Here is a 24,657-nt window from a genome sequence, read left to right as displayed (position 1 = left end):
CTGAAGCAGGGGGAAATCAGTGTATTCTCCATTACATTTAGCAACTGTAAAAACAAGTACCGGTTCCAGGAAAAATGCTGTAATATAAAGTGCTATTATATAGAGATGGGTGGGTGGTTCTGAACTTTGTAAGAGAGTGCCAAAGGAGACAGATAGTTCACATGAATCCTACAGCATCATTAGAAATAAAGCTACAGAGAGGGAAGCTATCGTACTTCTGCTTTTGCATGTAATATTGTCATGAACAGCAAGGAGAAAGTCTTCCCTGTTAAAAGACTGAGAAGAAGCCTGCTTCTGTATACTCCTTTTTTAAGCTTTGAAGACATTTTACTAAAATTTTCCTGGCTGGTTAACACACACACACTATAAAAAGCCTCTGACTGCATGTTCCCACTAGGGTAAATAATGTTCGGCGTGTATCCCAAGCCACGTCAGATGGATGCACACACATGTGCACACACAGACTTCAGCCAGTTAAGAGCTGCTGAAGCAGCCTCCAGCATTAAAGCATTAACAACTGTTCTCAGTGTTGCAAAACACCAACATTAGTTCCCTAGAAACTTCAGGCTTTGATGGAAGTCTCTGGGAACATCCTATAACCGCAGTGTAAGAGGCTCTCACTGCATGGATGAGTCTCTCCATTTATTAAAGACTTGCCATCTAACAGTTAAACTTTATTTTACTAACATTTCACATCTGTGACATTCTGCTGCTATGACAAACATGGAACTGCTTTTCAAAACAGCATTATACTTGAATCAGTTCCTGGCGCAATGTTTGACGGCAGGACTGTGCCAAGGCACAATGCCTGCCACCCAGGGGAAGGCAGCCCTTTCCAAGAAGCAGCCTGAGCACCAGTGTCACAGCCCAGGGCTGAATGACCAGATCAATCTTCTGAGCCATTCTTCCTTTCAATTGCAACTAGGCTGGGTCACTTAGAAATCACAGGTTTGCAAGTCAGTCCTGTTATACTTCACTACAGACTAAACTAGACATTTCCATTAAAGCACAGGAATTAGATTAAAGTGAGTATGTGTGTAGGCTGCTGGATTGTGAAACCTCTGTTAACACTCATTTAAAATACTATGTGAAGTATTTCTCTCCATCTCTTTCTTTTTAATAATAAAAAAGTAGGCTGTTAAGTCAATATGACAAACCATGTACTTCTGAAGGGAGGACTCCAGAAAGCACTCAAATCAAGGCAAGTCTTCACAGCAATGAGTTACCATAAAGCAGGGAGGTGTAATGGAGTGCCAGTCTCACAGCTGAAGAACAAGATTTAACCTTGAGGGGCAAGGCACAAGCAGTCCAAGACAATCCACACAAAAAGACTGAAAAGCGGACAAAGACCTAAAATAGCCCCCACAGCAGTTGCTTTCTGAATGACTGATTCTACATCTACCAACAAAAAAGGAGGCGAAAAAGATCTAAGAGAAACCAAAACACACAAGCAATAATTTAATACTTTACAGAAAGGCAGATACACTGGTGGATCAGCAGCTCTACAACAAATGAGAATAAACAGCATATACAATACTCTAGTTCATAAAGAACTGACCTCTAGAACTTTTTCTTTCCTTTGCCTTGTAACAATCTAGGCAGACCACAAATCCACATTTTTGGCAGACCCAATGAATGTTAAATAATGTGGCTTCACATGCATCACACATCTCACGGACTCCTCTCACTGCTCTCTTCCATGCAATTTTGGCTGAAATACAAAATAAGCAGAATAAAAGGACTGAAATTTAAATGCAAAGCACAGAATGAATGGTCTTTGTAGATGAAGCATTCGTAATTTTCCCCTTAAGATGCAACTGGATGTAGAGGGAGGAAAGTGATCCTTCATAAACAGACCATCAACATCTACCCCCTTAGTTGCATTATGCAGCATCCCCATCAATGCTACTATCAATACACTATAAAGAAATTAAAGCATCCAAAAAACACAGACTGAAGTAATACGGAAAGAATATTCCTGCTCAACATGAGTGGGTTGCAAGTACGAAGAAGAACTTCTTTAACATATACTTTTAACCCCATGCAATGAAGAGAGCTGGGTTTTTCACCTGACTGCCTATGGGACGTGTTTAATCTCAAGGGCAGCCAAACTGGTGAGTCAGATGGTTAAAGTTGGCAGGGTGGGAGGGAGATGCCTGTCCTGGCGACCTGGCTTGTACTTCTGCTTTCTGCCCCACCTCCTCCTCATATAGCCTGGAATTAGCAGAGCCACCAGCCCGTTTTAAAGCCTGTGCCCACCTGCTGTAGGCCAGAAGGACAGACTAACTGTGGCTTTGGTAGGGAGGAGGCAACGGTGTTAGCACATGCTCTGTGGGGCCCAGGCTGTCACATTATTCTCCTTTGTTTTGGGAAGGAGACATGTCAGAAACACTATGTCTGTTGGCAGGAGTCAGTACCTGGCTTGCTGTGGGCCTTGGCTTGGAGCTGGCCGCTCTGGCCAGAAAGCTGGAGGCCAAGCTGGGAACCGAGGCTGCTTCAACCCCAACAGCAGCCTGGCCCTGGCCCAGCACAGCCACCAGCACAGGGAGGGGGAATGGGCTGGCTTACTGAGGAAGGTCCCTGCCCCTTGCCGACATACACTCTTACAAAAAAGCCTAGGAAAATCCAGTGTGACAGTCCAGTGAAGTGAGGTACTCGAAAGGAAGCAACGGGTCATGACAAATGCAAACACTCGAGTAAAACTGCACAACACTTAAGAGCATTTGAGATTTCCTTACCATCTTTTTTCACCCAGGACATGGCTGTTTTCTCAGATGTTACTAACTGACAAAATTTATCACCTATGATATCTAGAATGTATTTAGAAGTTTCTAGGTCCAGTTCATCATCTTCATAGTTTTCATGTGTCCATAAACTCAGTGCTTCATCATCATATTGATCAGGAGAGGAGAAACCATCTATCCTGACCACTCCATTCTTACTAAAAGATAACCTAAAAATGAAAACAGATAGTTTAACTGCATATAGCATTATATCCTGTGACTTACAGTTTACTTGCTAATTTACCTTACTGCTTATGTCTTAACAACAAGTAAGTTTTCTTTACCTTCTTCAGCATCCTGCCATATTTTTAATTTAAAAATAAATCCTACTGCCAAAAATGGTTTTAAAACAAACAGTAAGGAAGCATGAAAACTAAAACTAACTTTTTAGTCACTTTTTACATTCAGTTTAATCATCATTCTCTCTCTGTAACATCACTGCTTTAAAATTGCAAACAGGAAAATACTTTTTTTTTTTTTTTTTTTTTTTGCCAAAGTTTGGTTCCACCTATTCCTCACCTTTAATTTTCGGAGGGTATGTGACAGCAATCAACTCAGTCTGACTCATATTTTATATAACTTTCTATCCTACTGCTCTTATACTCAGAAAACAGGAGTTCGAACACTATATTCAAGTCTATCTAGGCAGAACAAATCACTAATACAAGATAACATTTTTGCATCTGCTAATTTCTGACCTTTAAAATAACTAAAGGCTTTCATGTTATCCTACCTGATACCGTTCTACTAACCCTGCCTGTATGTAGCCTATTTTTAAGCAGTAACAATTAATTATTCCAACTTGCATAATACAAGATAATTCATTATACATATGCGATTATTATAATAGTTAAGGAATTTTACAGCAAAGCCAGTAAAATAGTCCTGAATTCAGAACTAAGTACCAAAAACGATACTCAGATGTGTATTTAATGAACAAGAAGAAATGATGAATTTTCCGTTACAATGACCTCCAGCAGCAGTGCAAACTTCGTTTACAATTCAAGCCCTACTATCTAAACACAATGAAAATAATTAAACTGCTGTAAAATTTACCACAATATATTAAAAACATTCTGATTTTTAAATTTTGTAACTGTTTTTTAAGATGTTGGCAAAACCTTATCACTGATGTTTTCTCCTTTATACAGGAGGAAAAAACCAAAACTCTCACATTGCCACATTAGGAAGCAAATACTCTTACGCAGAAGGTATTCCAAGTCCAACCTTGGAATGATTCTTGTTGGACTACCAAGTCTTGTAACTAAAGCTTCATTATAAAAAATTAAACCCAATCTAGGGAACAATTTTCTGTCCAAAACAAGTTGGATATATACTGACAACACAGTCCACGTGCAAATTAAAGCCGTTTTGTTCTGTCTCAATAGCTGTTCTGCCTGCACCACGTACGCTACGCTGCATCCTGGGAAATTTTCTTCCCAACTTGTGAGTTTTCCTTGATTGGCCATTAATTGCGAAAAAGGAGGTCACAACTCCTCTGTCCTCAGAAAACTCCCAGAAAACCCTGAGCAGCATTCCCACCATATACTGGCATAAGAACAATTGCGAATTAGTGCAACTCTGCGGTTGTACAGCTTGTCCAGAATAACTGAAGCTTGCCTTTTGAAAATCTCACTTCAAGTGTCAGACACCTGTGTAATGGTGATGTGCAGTATTTTCTGCTTGCCTAAGGTACACTGGGCAGCTGTTCTGATGTCTTTGCTATAAAGCTTTAAACAGCAATGAAGTCAATCCACAAAAGAAATAAGACATACAAATGTAAACAGTGTTAAATTAGACAGTGTCTTTTATCAAGCAGACTGACTGAGCCAGAAAAATCAGACAAGCTTTCAAGCATGCAAGTCCTTTGTCAGTATTATTTTTAAAAGTTAAAACACCACATTATCAGGAAATAGCTGTACTTACCGCCGAAAGTAGTAAAATCTACAGAATACTGGTGAGTGAGTTGGTTCTTCTCCTTTCTTACTTCTTATTAACCTACATTCTCTGCATTTTTGCAAATTTGGTCCTATTTCAGAGCAAGAATCATCCTGCAAAAAGGACTCTCCCGTTTGCTTCAGCTTCTTTACTTTGCGCCAATCTTTTAACACTGAGCGAGGTATACCAGCTGCAAAAGTAAGGAGAGTTTCAGATGAGGTACTGGCAGCCCTTATTTGCAGAACCCAGTCAGATCAGTCAGTGTTCAACATTTATGAAAGTACATTTGTTACCTGCGTAACATATTTCATTATTACTTCCATTTGCCCGCCTGTCAGCACCAAAGTTTAAAAAGCATAACTACCAATTAGACTGACACAGGCAGGAGCACAGTTAACTACCTGCTGAGCTACCAGGAATACCTAGGACACTGTATTTTCTCTTATATTAGCTGTATCGTTCACCAAATATTCCACTAAAACCATCTTCAGAATCTCCTTCTTACAAAAGAAGCAAAGAAATACAATACCCCAAGAAAGAGAGGTTTGAATTCTGTTTCAAGTGAAGATGTATGCAAAAAAGGCAACAATTTAATGAATGAAAGCAGAGCTTAAAAAAAAAAAAAAATCCTACTTCTTCAAGATTTATTTTTGCTGAGGGTTACAGGTATGATTACAGAAGAGCAGCTGTATTCACATGTAACTCATGTGGACTTAATGTAAAATATCTGGCATAAGGAAGAACAGAATCCATTTACCCTGTCAAGTTTGTTAGCTTTGCAAGGCTAAGCAGTACAATTCTATTTTCGATATGAAAGTCAGCAGACCCGACACCGAGTAACACGAGGAGCAAATCTATTCAGTAATATGTGCAATCTTCACATACACATTTTGAAACTGAACCATGTTGTTGTTTAACCAGGCTTTCATTTTAATGACTTTTAAAAGCGGTACCAGTTTTATCTGCAGATAGATAGGAGTGTCTGTCATTTCATCTACCACTACTCTTGAAAGTTCATGTCCTGTAGACAGGGATCTGATGTAGAATGATAGGGAGGTCAGGGTGCTAACTTTGGTCTTGGTACCTGGGTTCAGATCTGTATTTTGCCAGACATGACTTGTGCAAACTTCGCAAGTGACAGACTGCCTATGCCTCAGTTCATGGCCTACAAAATGCTCTCCCAACTCATCTGAGGAGTATGATGGTAACTGGATTAAAACTTCAGAGTAGAAAAGGCCAAAGTACAGGTTTGCTAGTTCAAAACAATGTTTTCTGCCTTGGAACCAGAGATCCTGGGAGTCATCTGGGAGCTGCTATACCTCAAGCTCTGTGGGCAGGAACTTGGAAGACCCCCAACGCCTGCAGGACTGTAAAATGCCTTGCTTTGCAGGAGGGAGCCTTGCAGCCTGGAGCTCTGAGCGCGCTGGCGAGCACACAGAGCTAGCTTCCAGGGCTTTCCGAAACGGCACTGGGACAAAGCAGTTTTCAAGCCTGGCAGTATCCAGATACCACCCATGTTGCGAAACTGCCACTGAGCCCCTGATCCTGAAGAACAGTTATCTTCAGCTGCCTACGGGGAGCCCAGGCAGCCGTCCCATGGGGACCTGTGCTTTCCTGAAAGCTCCTCAAGGTTGATTGTTTTTGGGTAAATCTTTGTGGAAAGTCCTTTTCCTAAGAAAATCTCTGACCAGCTCTCTCTCAGAAATTGTAACGAAGCTCCCCCAAGATAAACTGACAGGAGTATCAGAAACGCTCATCTATTTAATGGGTCAAGTAGGAGAAACGGACAAAAAGACGCCAGGTCTATTAAGATTTCAAGAGAGGATGGCAAACACAAGAAGCTCCTACCACACCACAGGCCCAACCTGTTAATGTGCAGGACACAGGCTGTGCGACTCACAACAGAATGAAATACCAACTCCTACCCATTTCCTGACCTAAGTTCCATGAAACAGTTCCATAATGTATTACCATATATCCCTTTCATACTCGGGTACCACTAGCCAAAACAAGAAGTGACTGCCTTCCCGTAACTTAGGTAAGCAATCCTTCTAGAACAAACCTACAAAAAGTCTTTTGCGACAATACAAAGGTCATAAAGACCTAACATGTTACATGTATATGTTTACAGTTCACTTTAAGAAGTGAAACCAAGAAAGACTTTATAGGCATGTTCTCCTTGATCTTCCCTTTAGCTTGGGGGGGGGTGGGAAGGAGAAGAGTAATACTACTATCACTGGACCCAAGCCAGAATACCTCAGACAGACTGCAACACTTCCAGCACCCAGTACAACTTAGGCATCAAGTACTCTCAGATACCAGAAGAGTAACTTTATACACTAGGCAGTGAAAAGCCAGAGAATATAATTACAGAGAGCAGTACTCATTTTCTTACTACCTGTACTTAAAAATTCTTGCAAAAAGTAATTTAATGGTAGACTTTCTCATACTCAACCAGAACAAAGACAAAAGAATAGTCCTTGGAGAAGAATAAATTGGGATAAAAAAATAAGTTCTTTAAGAAAATCCCTCATGTTGGCAGACAAGTTTCTCTTTTCAGCTAAATCTAGTTACAATCTGCTACATGCTACAGCATTATATTTAAATCGAAATTTTTATTTCCCTAAATTTCTTTATTCCTTAAACAAGAGGGATGTTAACACCATGTAATACACATGCTAGTTAGGAGTGTGAAATGACTCTCCCTCAAACCTTTCATTAAATTAACCAAATCATAAGAGTGGCATCAGGCTCTCAAGGAACTGCCTCTGGCTTCCTGATCAAAGGATGAATTAAAGCTCAACAATAGAGAATCTCTCCCTCCAGTAGTGCCCTAAAAATAAATGCATTAGATCTTTTAAAAAATATCTCTCTCTCAATGCAAGTGGCACAACTATATGCACCAGTCTGCTGAATTCTGATGGACAGCATAAACCAGTTTGTTTACTGCTCATTTTTAGGCCAAGAACCAGTTTGTTAACACATATATACAAAATGCTGAATTTCTTAAACCAGGATATTTCAAATGGCCTCAAGACAGATAAATCTGGACCTACTCATTTACACAAGCATACTTTTTAACTGTTTTCCCAGCTATCGTGCGTGACAAACCCTCCAGGATTAACACCGTTAGACTTCACATTAGTCTGTCTCTTCCAAATCAGATTAATATACTCACTGCTGTTACTGCCGCTCTGTAACTTCAGCTTGCTTTTTTCTTTGGCACTCCTGCTAAGAACACCATTCGGTTTTACTTCTTCCTCTGTATCACCCTTTTTTTTCTGCAAATCATTTTGTTTCTTTTTGTAAGTGGGCTTGGGCTGCCGTTTAGTCCTTTGCTCTGACTTACTCTCGCTTTCATCAGAGTCTCCGCTTTCAGAGCCAGAATCATAAGTTCGTTTTGCCTTTCTCCTAGGGTGCTTATCTTCCTTCACAAACTTATCTGCCAAGACTTTACTATCTATGTTATTTTGCAAATCATTTGATGTAGAAGCTATTAAATTGACAGTACATGGCTTTATAATTTCTGAAACACTGTTCCCTGAATTCTCTTTTTTATTAGTGTTTTTATCTTCCTCCGAATGTCTTGTTAGCCAAGCCTTTTTCAGCTTAGTGTGGTAGTTTGGCTGACTTGTCTGGGAAGTTTGCCCACTGCCTACAGAGTTCGCTTTGTTTATTGTATTACAGACGATAGCACTGTCTAGGGAGAGAGAGGTTGAAAATGTCTGATTTTTCACAGAGTTGGACTCGGTCTCACTGGTGTTACTACTTTTAAACTGAGCTGCAGCCAAGGCTGCCTTGTGCTTTTTCAAATGGACAAAGTCGGTGGAGGTGGAGAATCCCGAGCTGGGCTGAGCAGCACTGCCTGTCTTGCCAGCGGCGGGTGTAACCGGAGCTGGAGTGCTGACCTTGCATTCCTGGGTCTGCGCCATCGCCTGACTTGCTGCTCTCGAGGCAGTACACTCCAGCGGCGCGCAGGCCAAGACCGTGTTCGATAAGGAGTAAGTCACTTCTGAGCTACCCCAGCTTGACACGCTGGTAGTTGTTGCTGCTGATGCGGTGACATCCGTTTTGGTACTGCAGATCATAGTTGTGGTAGGGGTGACAGCACGAGGAATGCTGCCTTGCGAGACAGCTGGAAATTTCTTTTCATACTGTGTGCGAGCACTGTCTGAGTTCATATTTGGCAGAATGATTCTTCCAGTCTCCCTGGCTTCCGCTGTTTTCAGGCAATCTGCTTGATTTGTCACAGCTGAAGATCTCTCACTAACTCGATCTTTGGAAGCAGACTGCATTACTGGTGTGCTATCGTATTTCGTGCTAGAAGGAGGACGCACAATAACAGATGCTGTAGCGGACTGTGACTTTCCACTCATTCTTTCAACGTGCCAATCCACTTTTTCATTATTTGGAGCATTATTAGACTTCCATATTTCTGATAAATTCTGTTCAGAAGGGCCCTTGTAAACAGTCTGAGCTTCCTTAGGCTCAGGTACTAAAGTTGGTGGTTTCTGCAACTCCTGTATTTTGCCACCACCAGCATTAACGGGTTGAACGGGGGTTAGAGTCGGAGGTGAAAGGCTGCTATAGCTGCTTTCCTTCTTCTCCAGGTTCTGGTGCACAGGGGGGTGAAACACGGGGGCTCTATGCAAGGCAGGCATACTCCGGAGTGTATTTGAAGACGAGACTGACAACTGAGTAGGGCTCCTGCTGTCACTTCTAAAAGAATTTACAGAGTGAGACTGCACTGACTGTGAAAGCTGCTCGGGTACCTTGCTCGCAGAGCCTTCGCTCTCTGGTTGGTGCTTAATTAAAGGTGGAGGTTTTGAAAGAGAAGAAATGTAAGAGGGGAGAGACTGAGGACTAGCTGCTGTTGAAGGACAATTAGTTTGTTTATCAACATATGCACTTGAAGCTTCCTTTGACGGGTATGATCTTGGCGGTTCATTTACTACACTGTTAGACAAGGTGGTGAAATAGTTACTCTGCGGCAAACTCTGCGGAACCGAATGCTTCATTTTATACAGTTCTGACACAGAACGTTCGGCGTCTTTATCATATTTTACTGAATGGCTTTTGGGACTTGAAGATAAGGACGTTACCCTGGAATAGTTTTCTCTCTCTCCCTCCAGTGCCTTTATTTTAGCCGTAAAAGGAGCAACTTCAATACTTTCTTGGAGTATCCGTCTGTGTTCTTCTTTGTATTTGCTCAGTCGCTCCCCAGTCTCCTGTGGTGGCCTTGGCAGCTGGTTCAACATCGGATCTGCAAAATGTCTGTGCATATGGCTCTCCTTTGCTGTCTGCGTTCTGCTTTGCTCTAGCTCCGTCTTTACTGGTGCAGTTGTAACAGAACGTAAAGGTTCAATAAACGCTTTCCTCTCCAGCTCTCTGAAAAAGGTTAAGCAGACACAGGTTAGTCTGAACGTAGCACAACATCCTAAACGGAAGACCTTTCTGCCCATGCTCTGACAAAGTTAGCTATTAACACAAAATAAACTTTTCTTTACATTAGGTACAATTTTCAAAAGTCTTCAGATGACTCAGGAACTCAAGTACCATTCCAAGTCAACAGGGTAGAGTCTGTTTTGCAGCACAATGACAAGCTTTCCTCTATCACAGGCACCCACGTTTACATATAAACTAAAGGAAACTAGAAGACAACATCAGCTGCTGAAATGTACCCTCTTACACAGAGTTAAACAGCAAACTTACTCTTTGTGATGCTCTACGATACTTTTGGACAACGGCGGGCTGGAATGCGTTGTCAGTTTGAGAGGCCGAAGGGGATCTGCACTGGACGGTCGCACAGGAATGTGACTCAGTAAACCAAGGCTGTCAGCTGAGGTCACTGGGGTGGGCTGGTGTAACCACGGGCTAGGAGTATTCTGTTAACACCAACCAAAACAAAAAAATAAAATCAGATTTCAAAATCACCATGGGACCACAAGAGTTACTGTATCAAGTCCTACCAATGATCAGAGTGAAGTAATGTATTTCAGCATCAAATCATACACAGTAAATAAAATTTAACATTTTAAGTCACTTTTTGATCAACTGGAACATCTGATTGTACTTCCCCTGGACTTGCAGCATACAAAATAGTTTACACATTTCAGAAGCATTCTTAGAACCGTTTAATTTTCAAGTGTTCAGCATGAATAGTTAATTCTAGAACAGCATCTCAAGCTCATCAAAATTAGCAAACCAATGATAGCCTGACAGCACTTAACTTCAGTTACTAGTAAACAGACCATTAGCTCTTCAATGAATTGCAAGAAGTATTTCTTTCAAAAGACAAATACGTTTAGTAATTCTGGAAAACAATTTCATCTCCAGCTTTATAAAAAAAATCTCAATATAAGGGATAGAAATATCTCTTTCCTGGATGGTTCCTCTCCTCCCCCTAACCAAATGATTAAGTATGATAATCCTAATTAATCTCCTTTATTTTGTCAGGCATTTTTATTTGGCATAATTTCATCAGCAGCACACTATTAAAACCATAAACGTACATGCCTGCCATACTCTGCAGCATGGGACATGCAGAGTATGCATCATTTTGTGTTGTGTACCTAAATCCTCAAAAGGTAGGCAATACCAACCTCCTCGTTTACACATACCCTGATAGTTTTAGTTTATGAAACTGTTTTTTAATTGACTACTTGGGTAAGTTTCTGTTTTCGTATCTTCTCTGAAACTTGTGTAACAACTCTGCAGAAAATACCAAGAGCAGCTCTCAGTCTCTCTCCCCTTTCCCTCTCTCCTCTGAGATCTGCTTACGAGAAACGCGCAGCGGAGTGGAAAGGCAGGGCACCCTGTTGAAGTGGTGCTCAAGTGCTAGGGACAAGCCAAGAAGGGACTGGGACAAGAGTGAGCAGAGCTCTCATGAGCACCCCAAAGCCCCTCGGTGCTGCTCCACCCCTAACTCCTGGCACTGCCCAGAACTTCTTCCCCTTGTCCACTCCTCACCAGTCCATCCCTCTCCTTCTCCCCAGTCTTGGCGACTCCCAGTTGAGAACTGCTGCTGCAGAAGGGGAGCCAAGAGCTCTCATGACACATGCATGCAGCACAGAATAGATTTGCAGATGCTACAACTTTGAAGTTCTGATTTCTGTACTTTTGAATATTTAAAGCAAACCGCTTGGGTTTGCACTAACAGTTTTAGTGCACACGTTGCCTAAGTCAGGAGTTCCCACGCTCTGGTGAGTTCCCATGAATAGCCTGTAAGCTGTATTAAAATATTATGCAAAAAAGGCCCGTCACCTTCTCCCTAGAGGAGCTGGAGAACATCTGCTTGAGCACCAAGCATTGCCCAAACAGCTTCGTGACTCTACCTGCAATCATCTACGGCCCAGCCCAAAGACAGGAGCTGCCACAGCCACCTGCGGATGTAGGAAAAGGTGGTCTTGGGGGCACGCTTCCTTCAGCACACAGACATGGCTCAGCCCTGAGCCAAGGGTGGTGGCTGCTGCTGCTGTTACAGCTGAAACACAGATCCCTTTCTGCGATCGTGGCATCCATGCAAACCCGACTTTGGAAACGCCCATTCTGGGTTTCTAAGACGTATTAAAAAAAGGCCTCCAGTGTGAGAGCCAGAAGACAAGTCACCACAAGACAATTGCCACATATCAACATAATTAAAAAGCTACATGCCTCGGTATGCAGGGCTGCATACTTCAGGCAGCCAAAGTGAAAACAGGGTCTATCATAAGTTCTTCAAAATGGACTTCAGCATGGGGTGGAGCAGGCAGCAACATGAAAAGATAAATCCACCTATAGTTTTCTCTTAGGCTTTTCTTCTCTGCTGCATTTGACTTTATCACATTTTAGATCAAACTGACTTCATGTTACAAGACCAGCTCAAACTGACTGTTTGGGAGACTTAGCCACAATGGTTTGGCTTTTCTCAAGAATGAGGCTGAGGAAGAATAGCTTTCCTCATGATGAAAAAGAAAAATATCTCTATAACCATTCAGAAACCCCAAGCTCTGACGCAAAGGCTTACAATTTGGCAGGCGGACCACTGTCAGCGACATGCCTTTTGTGGTCCCTGTGAAAATCTGCCCAAATTAGGCCAAGTTGTAAGCCTCTCAAAATCAATATGCACATGCTCAGTGGAGGTTTGATTGAAGCTGGCAGTAAAGCTCTCCAAAGTTTCTGTCTGCGCTACACATGCTTCATCTTACACTGTTCCTCTAAGGTGCCTGCAATGAGCATGCCGTATCCCAAGCCTGCAAGAGCTGAGAGAACTTTTCCTGTAATTGCTACGTCTGCCAGCCGCACTGGGTGCTAGGCTGAAAAACACAAACCATTCCTTCTGAGACTTCAGTGGTTATATGCAGCATACAGACAGAGGAATCACCCTGACTTGAATACAGAGGAGTAGAAAGCAGATGGGAAGGCAGGGATGTGTGTCAACAGGAACAGAAGGGGAGAAAAAGATATGCCAATAGGGGGTACACAGATAGGTGTAAAGACAAGAGAAATGGGTGTACAGCGCAAGAAAGATTTATAAATGCTAGAGTATTTCTCTTCAGAACTTCCCACTGGATTTAGGACTCCTTCTGTCTCAGCCTTTCTCCATTATTTAGCAAGCATACATGAAATTCCACTGTGAAGACGATTGTCCTACCTCTCCGAGTATTTAACTTACCTAATAGTTTTCATAGTCTGAGGTAGCAAATATGCAGCCAGTGGACTCGAGGTCCCAAACCAGCTGGTTGACCTCACTTGGTCATAAACTAAAAACAAGTACTTAGGAAATCAAGGTCTGGAAGAACTCCCTACTCACGTCCACTGTGAGACAGAGGTTACTACTGGATTTCCATTCCTAGTTAGTTCTGTGCCTACTCAAAAAACCCACCGTCAATACACACTCACTGCGATACAAACTACTAAGTCTGTACCTAGGAAACCACTACTGGGAGACACCAGCCCCGGCTAAATACGTCATTAAGAAACAAACACAACTTACCCTTCTTAAGGAAGCCTCTGCGTTAACAGGAGTTTCTGGGTGGACCCATTTGGAGGAGGGCAGACCGAGTCCTGAGTAAGCATGTGTTCCATTTGGATACTGCCAAATAATTGGATAAAGCCCTAGCTGATTATAGGAAGCAGAAGGATGAGCTTGTCCAAGAAGATGTGGAGACTGGTGCTGTAACATCTGTTGCTGCTGCTGGTGGGCTAATGCCAAATGGCTTAAGCTGCTAGCATGAGCAGTCTCTAGTCGCGGATGGCCACCCAGCAAGGAGGCAGCAGGCACTCCGGGTAACACTGCAGGAAGTAGATGAGGGTGATGAACAGAATGGTGAGATGCGGTACTAAGGGGGTGAGTGTTAATAGCGGACAAGGGAGCCTGAGCTGAAGACCCAGCTAGCAGATGGGATGAACCAGTTAATGCAGGATGATGAGCGTTTGGATTTAAACAGGTTCGGTGGGATGAGGAATGCAGAGGATAATTATGCTGATGCAAATAAGGTGAAATGTGATTAGTTCCTGTTTCTTGTCCAATCAGAGTGGGGTCCCTGTACACCGTGAAATGTTCGTTCTTGTCAATGATAAGAGGACTTTTAGTAGCTTCTAGAGCACTAACTCTAGCTGGAACCGGATGAAAACTAGACCTAGGCAAATCATGATCAGTTTTATTGGCAGACCTTGTTAATCCAGTAGCATGGCTGTTTTGGGAACTAACCTTAGACTTCACAGTATCAGAAGATTGGGTGAATTTAGGCTTAACATCAGGTGACTTTGTTTTAGGATGATCAACTGAAGCACTAGGTTTTGACTTCACAGAATCGGGGACTGGACTTTGTTTATGCAGTTTACTCTCTTCTGCTAGAGAAGCTACATTTAATGAAGACATAAATGAGCCATACTGCACTTTTTCTTTTTCAGGATTTAAGTGTTCATTTACTGATAACGTTTTTACAACCCCAGGTTGTATCAAATCCGCTTTGTTAACAACACTGCTAACCCAACTTTGGTCAGCCTCCTGTTTTCTTGCTACAAGGAAATTTGCATTTGCAAACTGCTGTTTTAGATCGCTGCTGTGAGATTCTGTTTTCTGAACCGTTTGCAAACCAAAGGTACTTGCAGCATTATCCTGGCTCTCCTTTTCAGAGTTGTTTTCATTAGTAATGCCAACAACACATTTCGGAGTAGGAGGTCTGGATACAAATTGCTCATTTTTTAATTCTGCAGTATGTTTTTCTGCATTGCACTCTTGAACATGTGGATCCTTGGCATTCTGCTCGTAAGGTGCTGGCTGCTCTGCCGCATGGAGTTTTTTGAAGGATGACTTCAGTCTTTCTGTCTCTTCGTGGTTTTTATCCTCCTGTATTTCATCCCATGGAGACCGTCTATCTGTTAGTGTCTGTTCCACTCCCTCCATAGTTTGGGATTTTCCTTCTTCTCCATTTATCTTTGAAGTGTTCTTACTTTTTAACTCATTTTCCGAATTTTGCTCTGAGGACGAATCTGTTAATCTTTTATTTGAAATTTCTGAGTCACTGCTCTCAGAGTAATCTGAGATATTGTCTGTCCGCAGTCTCTTCATATTTAATTTTTTTTCATCCTCTTCAGGTTTTCTTCTTTTACTAAGGAAGTGTTTATTTTTGGTTTTGGGGTTTTCTGTAAAAGATAAAAATATGTCTATCACATTTTCAGTCTAATATGGTTTTAAGAAGCTCTCCCTCCCTTTCCAATAACTTGCTTTTACCTCCTCGACCTATATAATCGTATCTTTCTTCTTTCATCTTCTCTTCATCAGGCATGCTGCTATCAGAGCCTTTCCTCTTATTTGGCCGAGTATTCCTCTGTTGCTGGTGCTGATGAGAATTCTGTTTTGGTGCTGCAGTTTGGGAATTCATTGCTGGTCTGGGACTATTTGCTTGCGCACGCGTATAATGACCCTGAAAATAATTTTGTGATTAATGGACTTAAGTGCAATTTTAATTAGCAACTTTAAATATATATTTTTAATATTCGCAATATACAAAAATACTTAGGTAAAAAGATAAATGTATCTACGTGGACTGTGTTGCTGTTCTGGTTGGAACGAGACCGTCGGCGTGAAGTGATGCCAATATTTTCACCTTTCAACAAAGAGTGAACAACATCATCTAGAAAGGTCATCTGAACCATAGAAGGATCAACATTCTGAGGTTCTAACACCTGGTTTATTAAAAAAAAGAAAAAAATAATAATCAGCAGATGTTCAGACACTGCTCAATCTGTATTTTCTGTATCAGTGTTCACCAGTCTATTTTGTGTGCTAAAGACTAATCAGAGAAGAGCCTACTTAATCCTGACAAACAGAACTGACATATGACTCCCAACAAAGGCTGGGAATAATCAAACCAAAACAAATGTCTCTTTACATATCACTGTAAAAATAACTTTTTTTTTTTAAAAGAAAAAGTACCCCTCCACCACCACCCACTTCCTTCCCCTTCAATGACCTGCCAATTTGAAATTAAAAGACACTGAGCTCTTTATAGAGTAACCCTTAAGTAACAATTACAACATACAAATATTTTGTAAAATTTATTTAATATACTATAAAATATACTGCAGAAGCACATTACAATATTGCTCCTAACAGAAGCAAAACTGCTGAAAGAAAGGAACCGATATGACTGGAGAGAAGAACTCTAAGACTGGCCAAGTGTTACTAGTGAGGGATGATATTTCAGAAAGAAGGAAATGGTAACCACATCTTTAATCAATGTGTCACAAAATGAAAAAAAAATATTTGGGGAAAATTAATTAGAGCAAATTAAGGGAAAGAATGTATTTGAGAATTAGACTAGTCTTAAATCTTTACTGTCACACATGATTTTGTCAGTCATTTCAAGGCAAACGGGTCATTCACTATATTAACGTTGAGTCATTACTCTGTCTCCTGAAATAGAATTCATTGCTGCAACTAAAAATACCATCATTAATTCTTTTTGTAACATCAACTTCAGAAATACAACTAAAACCCACCACGGTAAATGTAAATTAGGGCTACAGTAAATGCTGAATTCAATAAATCGCTGAAAGTGGATATTTCAATTGCTTGGAAGAAGTAATCACTACTGCAGTGCTAAAAGATTTCAGCATTGAGAAAAGAAATTCTCAACAGAGCTGACAGGGAAGACCAGTTCTTAAAACTAGATCAGCTCACTTCAAAGACTTCACTAGTCAAATAGCGACAGCAGAGGAAAAGCAAAACTGTAGGACCGGTATTAATCATGTCATTGCACAAATGTTCAGCTTCAGGATGGTTTTAACTGCTAGTCCAATGCAAAGTCATGCTGTAGTTTCAGCGCAGTAATAGACTCGCTCTGCTGGAACTGAACAGCTCAGTGTTATTTCAGAGTACCACAAAAAAATTTTAAAACTCCTAAAGTGTAGTTTACTTGAAGCTTGTTTTTCGAGTATCATGTATCAAACTCACCTGGTCATTCATAACCACCATAGTGCGGGTGAAGAGATCATGATGAGTAATGATACCAGTAAACCACTGGGTGGCAGAATCCTGTCTGTACACTCTCACCCTATAACCGTTTAAGGAGTACGGACCTTTAGAAGGAGAAGAAATAAAAAAACCATTGAGAAATTCAGCCAAAAAAAAAAAAAAAAGGGTTTTCCTGGTTTTTTAAGCTTCATAGCAAATATATAGTGCGCATGGCATGGACAGCAAACTACAGGCAATTCTGGCACAGCACTGCCTGTGGATTTTACTTTTATTCACAAAGACATTTTGAAATGCAAATGGTACATTTAAGTATGCTTTAAGGTCAATTATGCTAACATTTTCAACGTACAATTTTCTTATCTAACTAAATCTTTCTGCAACCATGATGACAAACGATGGGAAAATTCCTGCCTACAAACAGCAACCATAGAAAAGTAATCTGAAAGGCTAGAAAGTGGCAGCAGCAGGTTATACAGAAGCTATTTAACAGGCTAGTCACATGCCCAGATGCTTTGCTGGCGAAAAGATTTACATCTTGGTGGTTAGGCTCTGCATCTGCCAAGTCTTTCCCGTAAGTGACCACAGAGTTTCTCTCCATTACAGCAGTCGGAAAGGCAGCTGAGTGATCCCATCCCTGCTATGGCCACACAGAACACTCAAAAACGCATACGCTATGAAGACTTTAGCTCCTATTTTCAGATACGTCAACTGCAAAGAAACCCCGCACACTGTCCCTTTGCAAAGATCAGTTTAATTCACCTCCAAAAGCCCATGGTGGTGGGGAGATAGTATGATATAGTACTTATTTTATAGTTGGTTTCAAGACCCAGAAATTGAGATTCAACAATTTTATTCACGTTCGGTGTCTCATTTGATCACTGGGACCCTGAGTTTCATCACACTTAGTGTTTATATAGCATTTTGTATGACCAAGCAATGCTGCCACTGAGTTCAATTCCAACTGCGTGGGTTTCGCTACTTCTGCAACCAGACCCCAGGTCAGGCATACAGGAACGGAAACAAAACAAGTCAGTGACAACCTACAAAAAGCCTAACTTAAACGATTTAAGAGTGCCTAATTGCTCAACTGCACATGCAAGGCCAGAATTCCCTTGTCTTTCCTAAAGATCTGTTTTTTTCCAATCCCTGCCCAGTACATTAAGTAAGCTCAAACATGTGCCACAAACAGGCCAGGGATCTCGCAGGTCACAGCTTTCTCTAGTAAAATATCCATATTCACACAACTGGGTCCATTATACTCCCTGCATGAGAAAGTGTGTGATCATGAGGACTGTTCTTAACATCAACATTTGAGAGATCAAGAGAAGTGCAAAAGTAATAATAATTTGGACATCTCCAAGTGGTCTTTGGGTTTAATTTTGGAACCTTAGCAAGGCCTTTTGGAATACCTTTTGCATGTGATTATCTAGGGTTTAAAAAACAGCTGGGAAAAAGAAACACCATGCAATGGCACCCTTCTTTCACCCACATCCCCATCATTCACTGCACAACTGAAACCTTTGAGACCTAGTGAACTCTCTGAGCTACCAGCATCAACTCATGCCCGGAGCATGTTTCCAGCTGCACAGACAAGGGTCAAAAGTGCGCCAGCACGAGCACTGCCAATCACCGATATGTATGGGCAGAAAAAGGAAGAATCTACAAGCTTATATCTCACATTCCTGGTCTTGGACCAGACGTGGGGACACATTTCCTGATGGCTTCTCTCCAACCCTTACTCCACATGCCCCTGCAAAACGCCTCCAGCTCGCCTCCCACACTTCTGGCTGTCTGACCCAACACAACATGTCTCAAACTTCTCACGGCTGTCCCAAAGCTCTACCTTGTTTAGACAGTCTCAGTAGAATTTTGCCTGCGTCTCTTCTTGCAAATTTCCCACTCCTACTTTCCTATCCCAGCTCCTCCTCTCTTGCATCCTACTGTTAACTGCACAATGATTTTCAGTCTTTCACATAACCAGAACCAGCCTCTCCCCTCTCTCCCCAGCTTCTTGTCTCATTTTAGCATTTACGATTCCAGGCCACTGGCTTCCAAGTCCTTTCCCAGTCTTCTCATCTTACAAGCTCCATCCTCCCTTCTCCATCAGCTTCCAGCTTCTCTTACACTCTTCTGCACTGACCCAATGTTACTTCTTGTTCTAATCTGTGTCTGCCCTTCATCCCAGCTGTTATCCTATCTATTTTTAAAAGAGACTTTATCTACCTTTAAAAAGAGTGGGTTTTTTTTTTTCTTACATGCTATGTAAGGTGTCTCACATGGGTGTCAGGAAGAAGGAGAAAGATTAAACTGTGGTCATACGACACAGGACAGCTCAGCTCCAGCCCAGTCCAGCCACAAGCAGCCATTACAGGAAAAGCCTGGCTTTGTCTCCAGTCCCTGGCTGAATCACACTCAGCTACGCATTGTTGAAACAGCCTGTGCAGTACTATCAGGAAATATCTCCAGGGCTGAAGCACACTCAGTGTTTCAAGAGGATTATTATACATGCAGCCTCAGAGGTTGAGGTGATAATAAATCTAATCAAAAGAAAAAATTCAAAGATTTTAATTGTTAAAAATCAAAGCCACTTTACTATGTTCCTTGAACTGGTTTTATTTGTCCCAAAAGCTTTCAACTTGACCAAGTTTGGGAGGAGGTTTTTTTTTTGGTTGTGTTTGTTTTTTTAAAACAAGGAATAAACTACTTTCCTGCCAAACCTACAATCTCTACTGCAAAGCACGCTGCTGTGACTGCCGCCCAAAGAAAAGGTCACAAGGGCCAATTTTTTTCTTTAGTCTCATTCTTGTAAATAATTGGACCAGTTTTGACTAAAACTCCCCCTCCTCAAATTGGCATGTTTCTTTTCAAACACCTGGAACACAATTTTAATGTTCTTCGACCCTCCTCTTTCTTCAGATAAACTGCCTTTTAATGGTGATGGTCAGAGCAGAAAATACTGAGAGATATGAGATGACAGCTTCAGCATCATGAGACAACAAGGAAAAGGCTGGGTCCTAAAAATGCTGTAGAGGATTAAGTAAGAGAACATGGTAACAACCTTAATAGATGCATCTAGACAAGGCAGAACTGAAAACGTTGCTTAAATTGCAGGGAACAGGAAAATGGTAATAACGGAGAAGGTAAAGAAAACCAGAGAAAGAAGGGGAGGAAAAAGGAGGGATAACATGACTAGTTAACAGCAGCTAGCACTGCTAGAGGGCTCTCCGTAAGCCACTGAAAGGTTTGTGCCAAATGCAAAGCCTCTGTGACCAGGAACAGATTATGCCCCTGGAAAACGTGACAGCTGTCTCTGCCGGCTGACCATTGTCCCGCAGGGCTGAGGTGGTGGCACTGCAAAGGCCCTCGCAGTGGATGGCACGTCACCGCCTGAGGAAGCACGTCTCTCCTTGGGCCACACTGCGTCACATCAGGTGAGCAAGTGGATTTGAACTGCAGCTTCTCCTTACACAAGGAGAACGAGTCTGCAAGGACATGTGATTAGATTCATCTCATCATCTAAAATACTCCTAATTTGTGCACTTAGAAGCATCCAAACATCCGTTTGAAAAATTACATAGATAAAGACAAAAATACAGTCCCTGGAATGATGAGATGTAAATGAGTTGTATGGATGATGGGCTGGCAGTTTCATTTAGATGACTACTTCAATATTGCTGGGGCTTTGCTCAAGTATTGATTCTGTACCAGCGTACACAGAGGCTTTTGTAATTGTCTTATTATTGTTACTCTCATGAAATACAATAAACAAGCTCAATTTTAGTTTCCTTTTCATATAGCCCTAATTTGATTTCACATCACCTCTCAATCCAGTTTTGGCTGCAAATTTCATCAACAGACTATTAACTCATGTGGTATCTAAGGATATGAAGATAAAATCTAAAATTACTAACGCTGACATACCAACTTACTATCTACACAATTCCACGCACTGCTTTTTTCAGTATCCTTTCTCTGTGGCCCGTAAGAATAATCACGTCTAGTCAAATTAATAACTCCACAGAAGGAAAGACACTAGGTTTTTACTGTAACTTCAATACTATACTTACCACATTCCTTTGGTCTTCTAATCTTAGCTTTATCAAAGAAACCAGACAGCAAGCAAACATCAACGCCATCCTTATAACAGCAGATTATTTACTGTTCCCCTCCCCATCTTAATTTACAGAATGACTGCTTGAGCATTTTTTTCCTCAAATTGCTTTAATGCTTGCCTGGGGATTTTAACCCGGACCCACAGAGGTTAGTTTCTGCCCTCCGTTACTAAGAATGCCTCTGTAGAGCTGCCTGTCAGTTCTGCAGAAAGTTAATGAATATACTGCAAATGCATATAATATTTTTATTATCAGCAAGACTGAGCCAAAATAATTTATTCTAATTCATACTAGTTTTCACATAATTTGTATCTACAGTGTAAAAGTGACATATGCATTTGCTGCAACCTTCCAGCATTAGAATTGAGTTACAAAATCATGAACTGATTTGAAAGGCACTTTTCAATCGGGGGTGAAGGTGTGGGGTGGGGATCTGAAAGTATTCTTCATCTGTGACAGAACTGTGAAGAACTACAAGCACAGACAGATATCGGAGAAGTTATCACACGTAACAGTAACACTAACAGAGCACAAAACAGTTTTAAACATGCTAAAAGGTGTGTGGTTGCCATTCATACACACTTATTTTCACAATAAATTTTACAAAATATCTATGTTCAGACTAATGATATTCAGCTTTTGCTGTAATCACTAAGACATCAAACAAGTTAAGGAAGTCATGCACAGCTTCTTATATAGTCTTGTTTTCTGGAATTAACAAATACTTCCAAAAAAATAACTTCCAAGTTAGAAATATATTCTCCATTATACCACAAATGCTGTGGGATGAGCCCCACACAACTAGTGGCCTTAAACTAGCTAACACAGAATAAAAATAACACAGTTTCCCACATAATTACCTTGCATAAAAATCTCCTGAACCTTTTGTTCCTTTACCCAGGCTTTTACCTCCTCATGTAACTGCGGGTTATCCCTGAGAACTGGGTTTAGACTGTCTACGTCGTCCTAAAGTAGAGATTAAAAAAAGAACCATATGTTATGTTTGCTTATAACATTTCTGTTTATTTTCCTAGATGTATTTTAGAGTACAATATTAAGTAGTTTGATGCTAATTTCACTGATTTCCTACAAATCCCTGTGTTATTTTTAGAAAAAACTTAAAAGCGCAACATAGTGCTAGAAGTTATTTCATGGGAACATGGTATGTCAGATCCCACACGTGGCCAGACTTGTAAGCTATTAATAGGATCACACTTTCATAAATACTGTCTTACTACAAGCTAAAATTGCCCTCTAAAGACTTCAGTGTTTACAGGTATGCAGAAAGAATTGTTTAAATGATGATTATTTTTTAAAAAACTTTTCCATATCTGTGAAATTTAATATGGACATATTGACCATAAACATAGATATAAAAACCACGAAGATAATGCGTAAAAGATAGCTGCATTTTAAGAGAAACACACACTCTGAGAGAAACACCATTACTGATTTTCAAATATGTAGGCCTTTGTTAATTAGGTAATTTCAAATAAGACATGCTTTAATTTTTATTTTCATTGTACTCAGTTCTTCTGGAAAAGATTCTTTATCACTATTTGAGTAGGACATCATCTGGGAAATTAAGACATATTTGGTGGCACTGTCCTCCTAACAAGGAAAAACTAGGCACAAAATTTGGCTCGTATCCTTGAAAGTGTGGCGTAAATCATCATTCATCTCTAGACTTTCAGAATACCTATTTCTCTTTATTTCAGAGCAAACTTGTTATTTCTGTCTTTGAGGCTGTGGGAGAGAAATAAAGCTGCACCACAGCCTGGTGACTCCTCGTGCAGAAGAGTCTTGGAAATCCATGAGCTGCAGGAACATTCATTCATGCCGAGAGAACTTCAGACAGCTAAGATAATCAGAGTGATTCTCCACATACAAAACGCAAAATGTTTTATCAGTACTGCAGCTGAGATCAAGTAATTTCTTTCCTTGATCTCCCACAAGTTCCTTGATGTTTCACAATTTATTATGAAGAGCGCCAGCCACAGAATATAAAGATACAAGCAACACTCAGAGAATCGTGCATTGCTGCCAGGCCCTCAAGTGACATGAGCAATTTCTCTCTATTCATCTGGAAGAGATTATTCCTGCTAACCCCCTGATCACAGGATGTCTATTTCAAATTCAAAATTCACTTCCTGACACTTGAAGATTTGCTGTGCTCCATATTACGGAGAATGCATCAATGCTTCAGTTATTAGAGAAAATTACTCTCTCTCCTTATGCTTTTGAAAAGGATATGGCCTCGGATCCAAAGGAAATGGTCAAGATGATAGTTTTAATACATGTAGAGTGGAACAAAGTAAAAGTGAAGGCTAAGATCAACAGGACCTCTACCACCAGGTTAAAAGCACCAACCAGGCAAGTATGTTGTTAGCATTGTCAGAGGCACAAGAGGGTCAACACTAAAATTTATTCAAGGATGGCAGACTAGCAAAACACTTCCTCTCCCGAGGCAATCTGAAAAGGGTATTAGCTGCTGTGTAAATCCATTTTTGCGTTGATCCTACAGACAGAAGCAACACCACCACTGGAAAGAGGGAATGATTTGCCAGGGGAACCCAACAGACCCTGGAACTGGAGCTGCGTGATGATCATTCACCTGTCCTTCTTCCCATGCACTCTCTTTCACAGCAGCTGCAAGAGATTCCTGTACCAAAAATTTCCCCTCTCAGATCCACAAGCATTAGACCTAAGCAATGGACTGAGGCACTGCAATACTGCAAGTCTGGCTGACTTAAAAATGCAGTTAATATGCAGATCTCGTACATTAGGAGTAATTCCTTCAGTCCCATCCATGAACATTTTTATCTTCAAGACTATACACACATTGATTAGGTACCATGAAGTCAGACCTGTTACTCTTAACATTATTCTACTTTGATGAGTTCTTTACGCAAAGTTTTTGAGTCTCTATGTCCTCTTAAGCCACTTTTGATTTGTTTTCAAAGGCAACACACACTGCTGCTTTTTTTTAGATTTCACATCCTTCCTAAGCATCTTTGACTTCTTTGAACTTGACACTGAAAATACTGGTGATCCTACAGACAGTACATTTGAACCTTTTGTTGTATCTCCTATTCAGATCCATGACATATCAGTACCTTTGACTGAGAGTGCTTGGTGTGAACACTTAGAAAAGGAGACTGCAAAATCCATTTTGCACTTCTTTCCTCACTCTTGGAGAAAGATGAGCTCATCTTTGAGATGAGCTACAAAAGGCACAAGTGAGGTCAAAGACCCATTACACAAACTGTACAGGTCTGACTAGGACTATGTAGAGGACATCGAAGAGAACCCAGAGTTTCTAAATGCACACAAACACAAAATACACATTTCCATATCATCA

The 24,657-nt window shown here is 41.0% G+C and overlaps 1 protein-coding gene across 1 annotated transcript in view; it reads right to left on the bottom strand.

The window, feature by feature from the left end:
* JMJD1C (jumonji domain containing 1C) overlaps positions 1–24,657 on the bottom strand; it is a 58,539-nt gene that overhangs the window by 17,053 nt on the left and 16,829 nt on the right. Inside the window, exons 2-11 of the mRNA XM_009325996.1 lie at positions 22,157–22,262; positions 17,164–17,288; positions 15,750–15,893; positions 15,439–15,631; positions 13,696–15,350; positions 10,434–10,606; positions 7,900–10,109; positions 4,710–4,911; positions 2,739–2,953; positions 1,559–1,711 (exon numbers count right to left, since the gene is read on the bottom strand). Coding sequence (XP_009324271.1) covers positions 1,559–1,711; positions 2,739–2,953; positions 4,710–4,911; positions 7,900–10,109; positions 10,434–10,606; positions 13,696–15,350; positions 15,439–15,631; positions 15,750–15,893; positions 17,164–17,288; positions 22,157–22,163 — 5,077 coding nt within the window. The 5' untranslated portion in view covers positions 22,164–22,262. The remainder of the gene's footprint in view (positions 1–1,558; positions 1,712–2,738; positions 2,954–4,709; positions 4,912–7,899; positions 10,110–10,433; positions 10,607–13,695; positions 15,351–15,438; positions 15,632–15,749; positions 15,894–17,163; positions 17,289–22,156; positions 22,263–24,657) is intronic.

This window comes from Pygoscelis adeliae, unplaced genomic scaffold (assembly GCF_000699105.1).
Source record: "Pygoscelis adeliae isolate BGI_AS28 unplaced genomic scaffold, ASM69910v1 Scaffold4, whole genome shotgun sequence".
Taxonomy (NCBI): Eukaryota; Metazoa; Chordata; class Aves; order Sphenisciformes; family Spheniscidae; genus Pygoscelis; species Pygoscelis adeliae.
The sequence above is the reverse complement of the archived record's forward strand: the minus strand, read 5'-3'. Positions and strand labels throughout refer to the sequence as shown.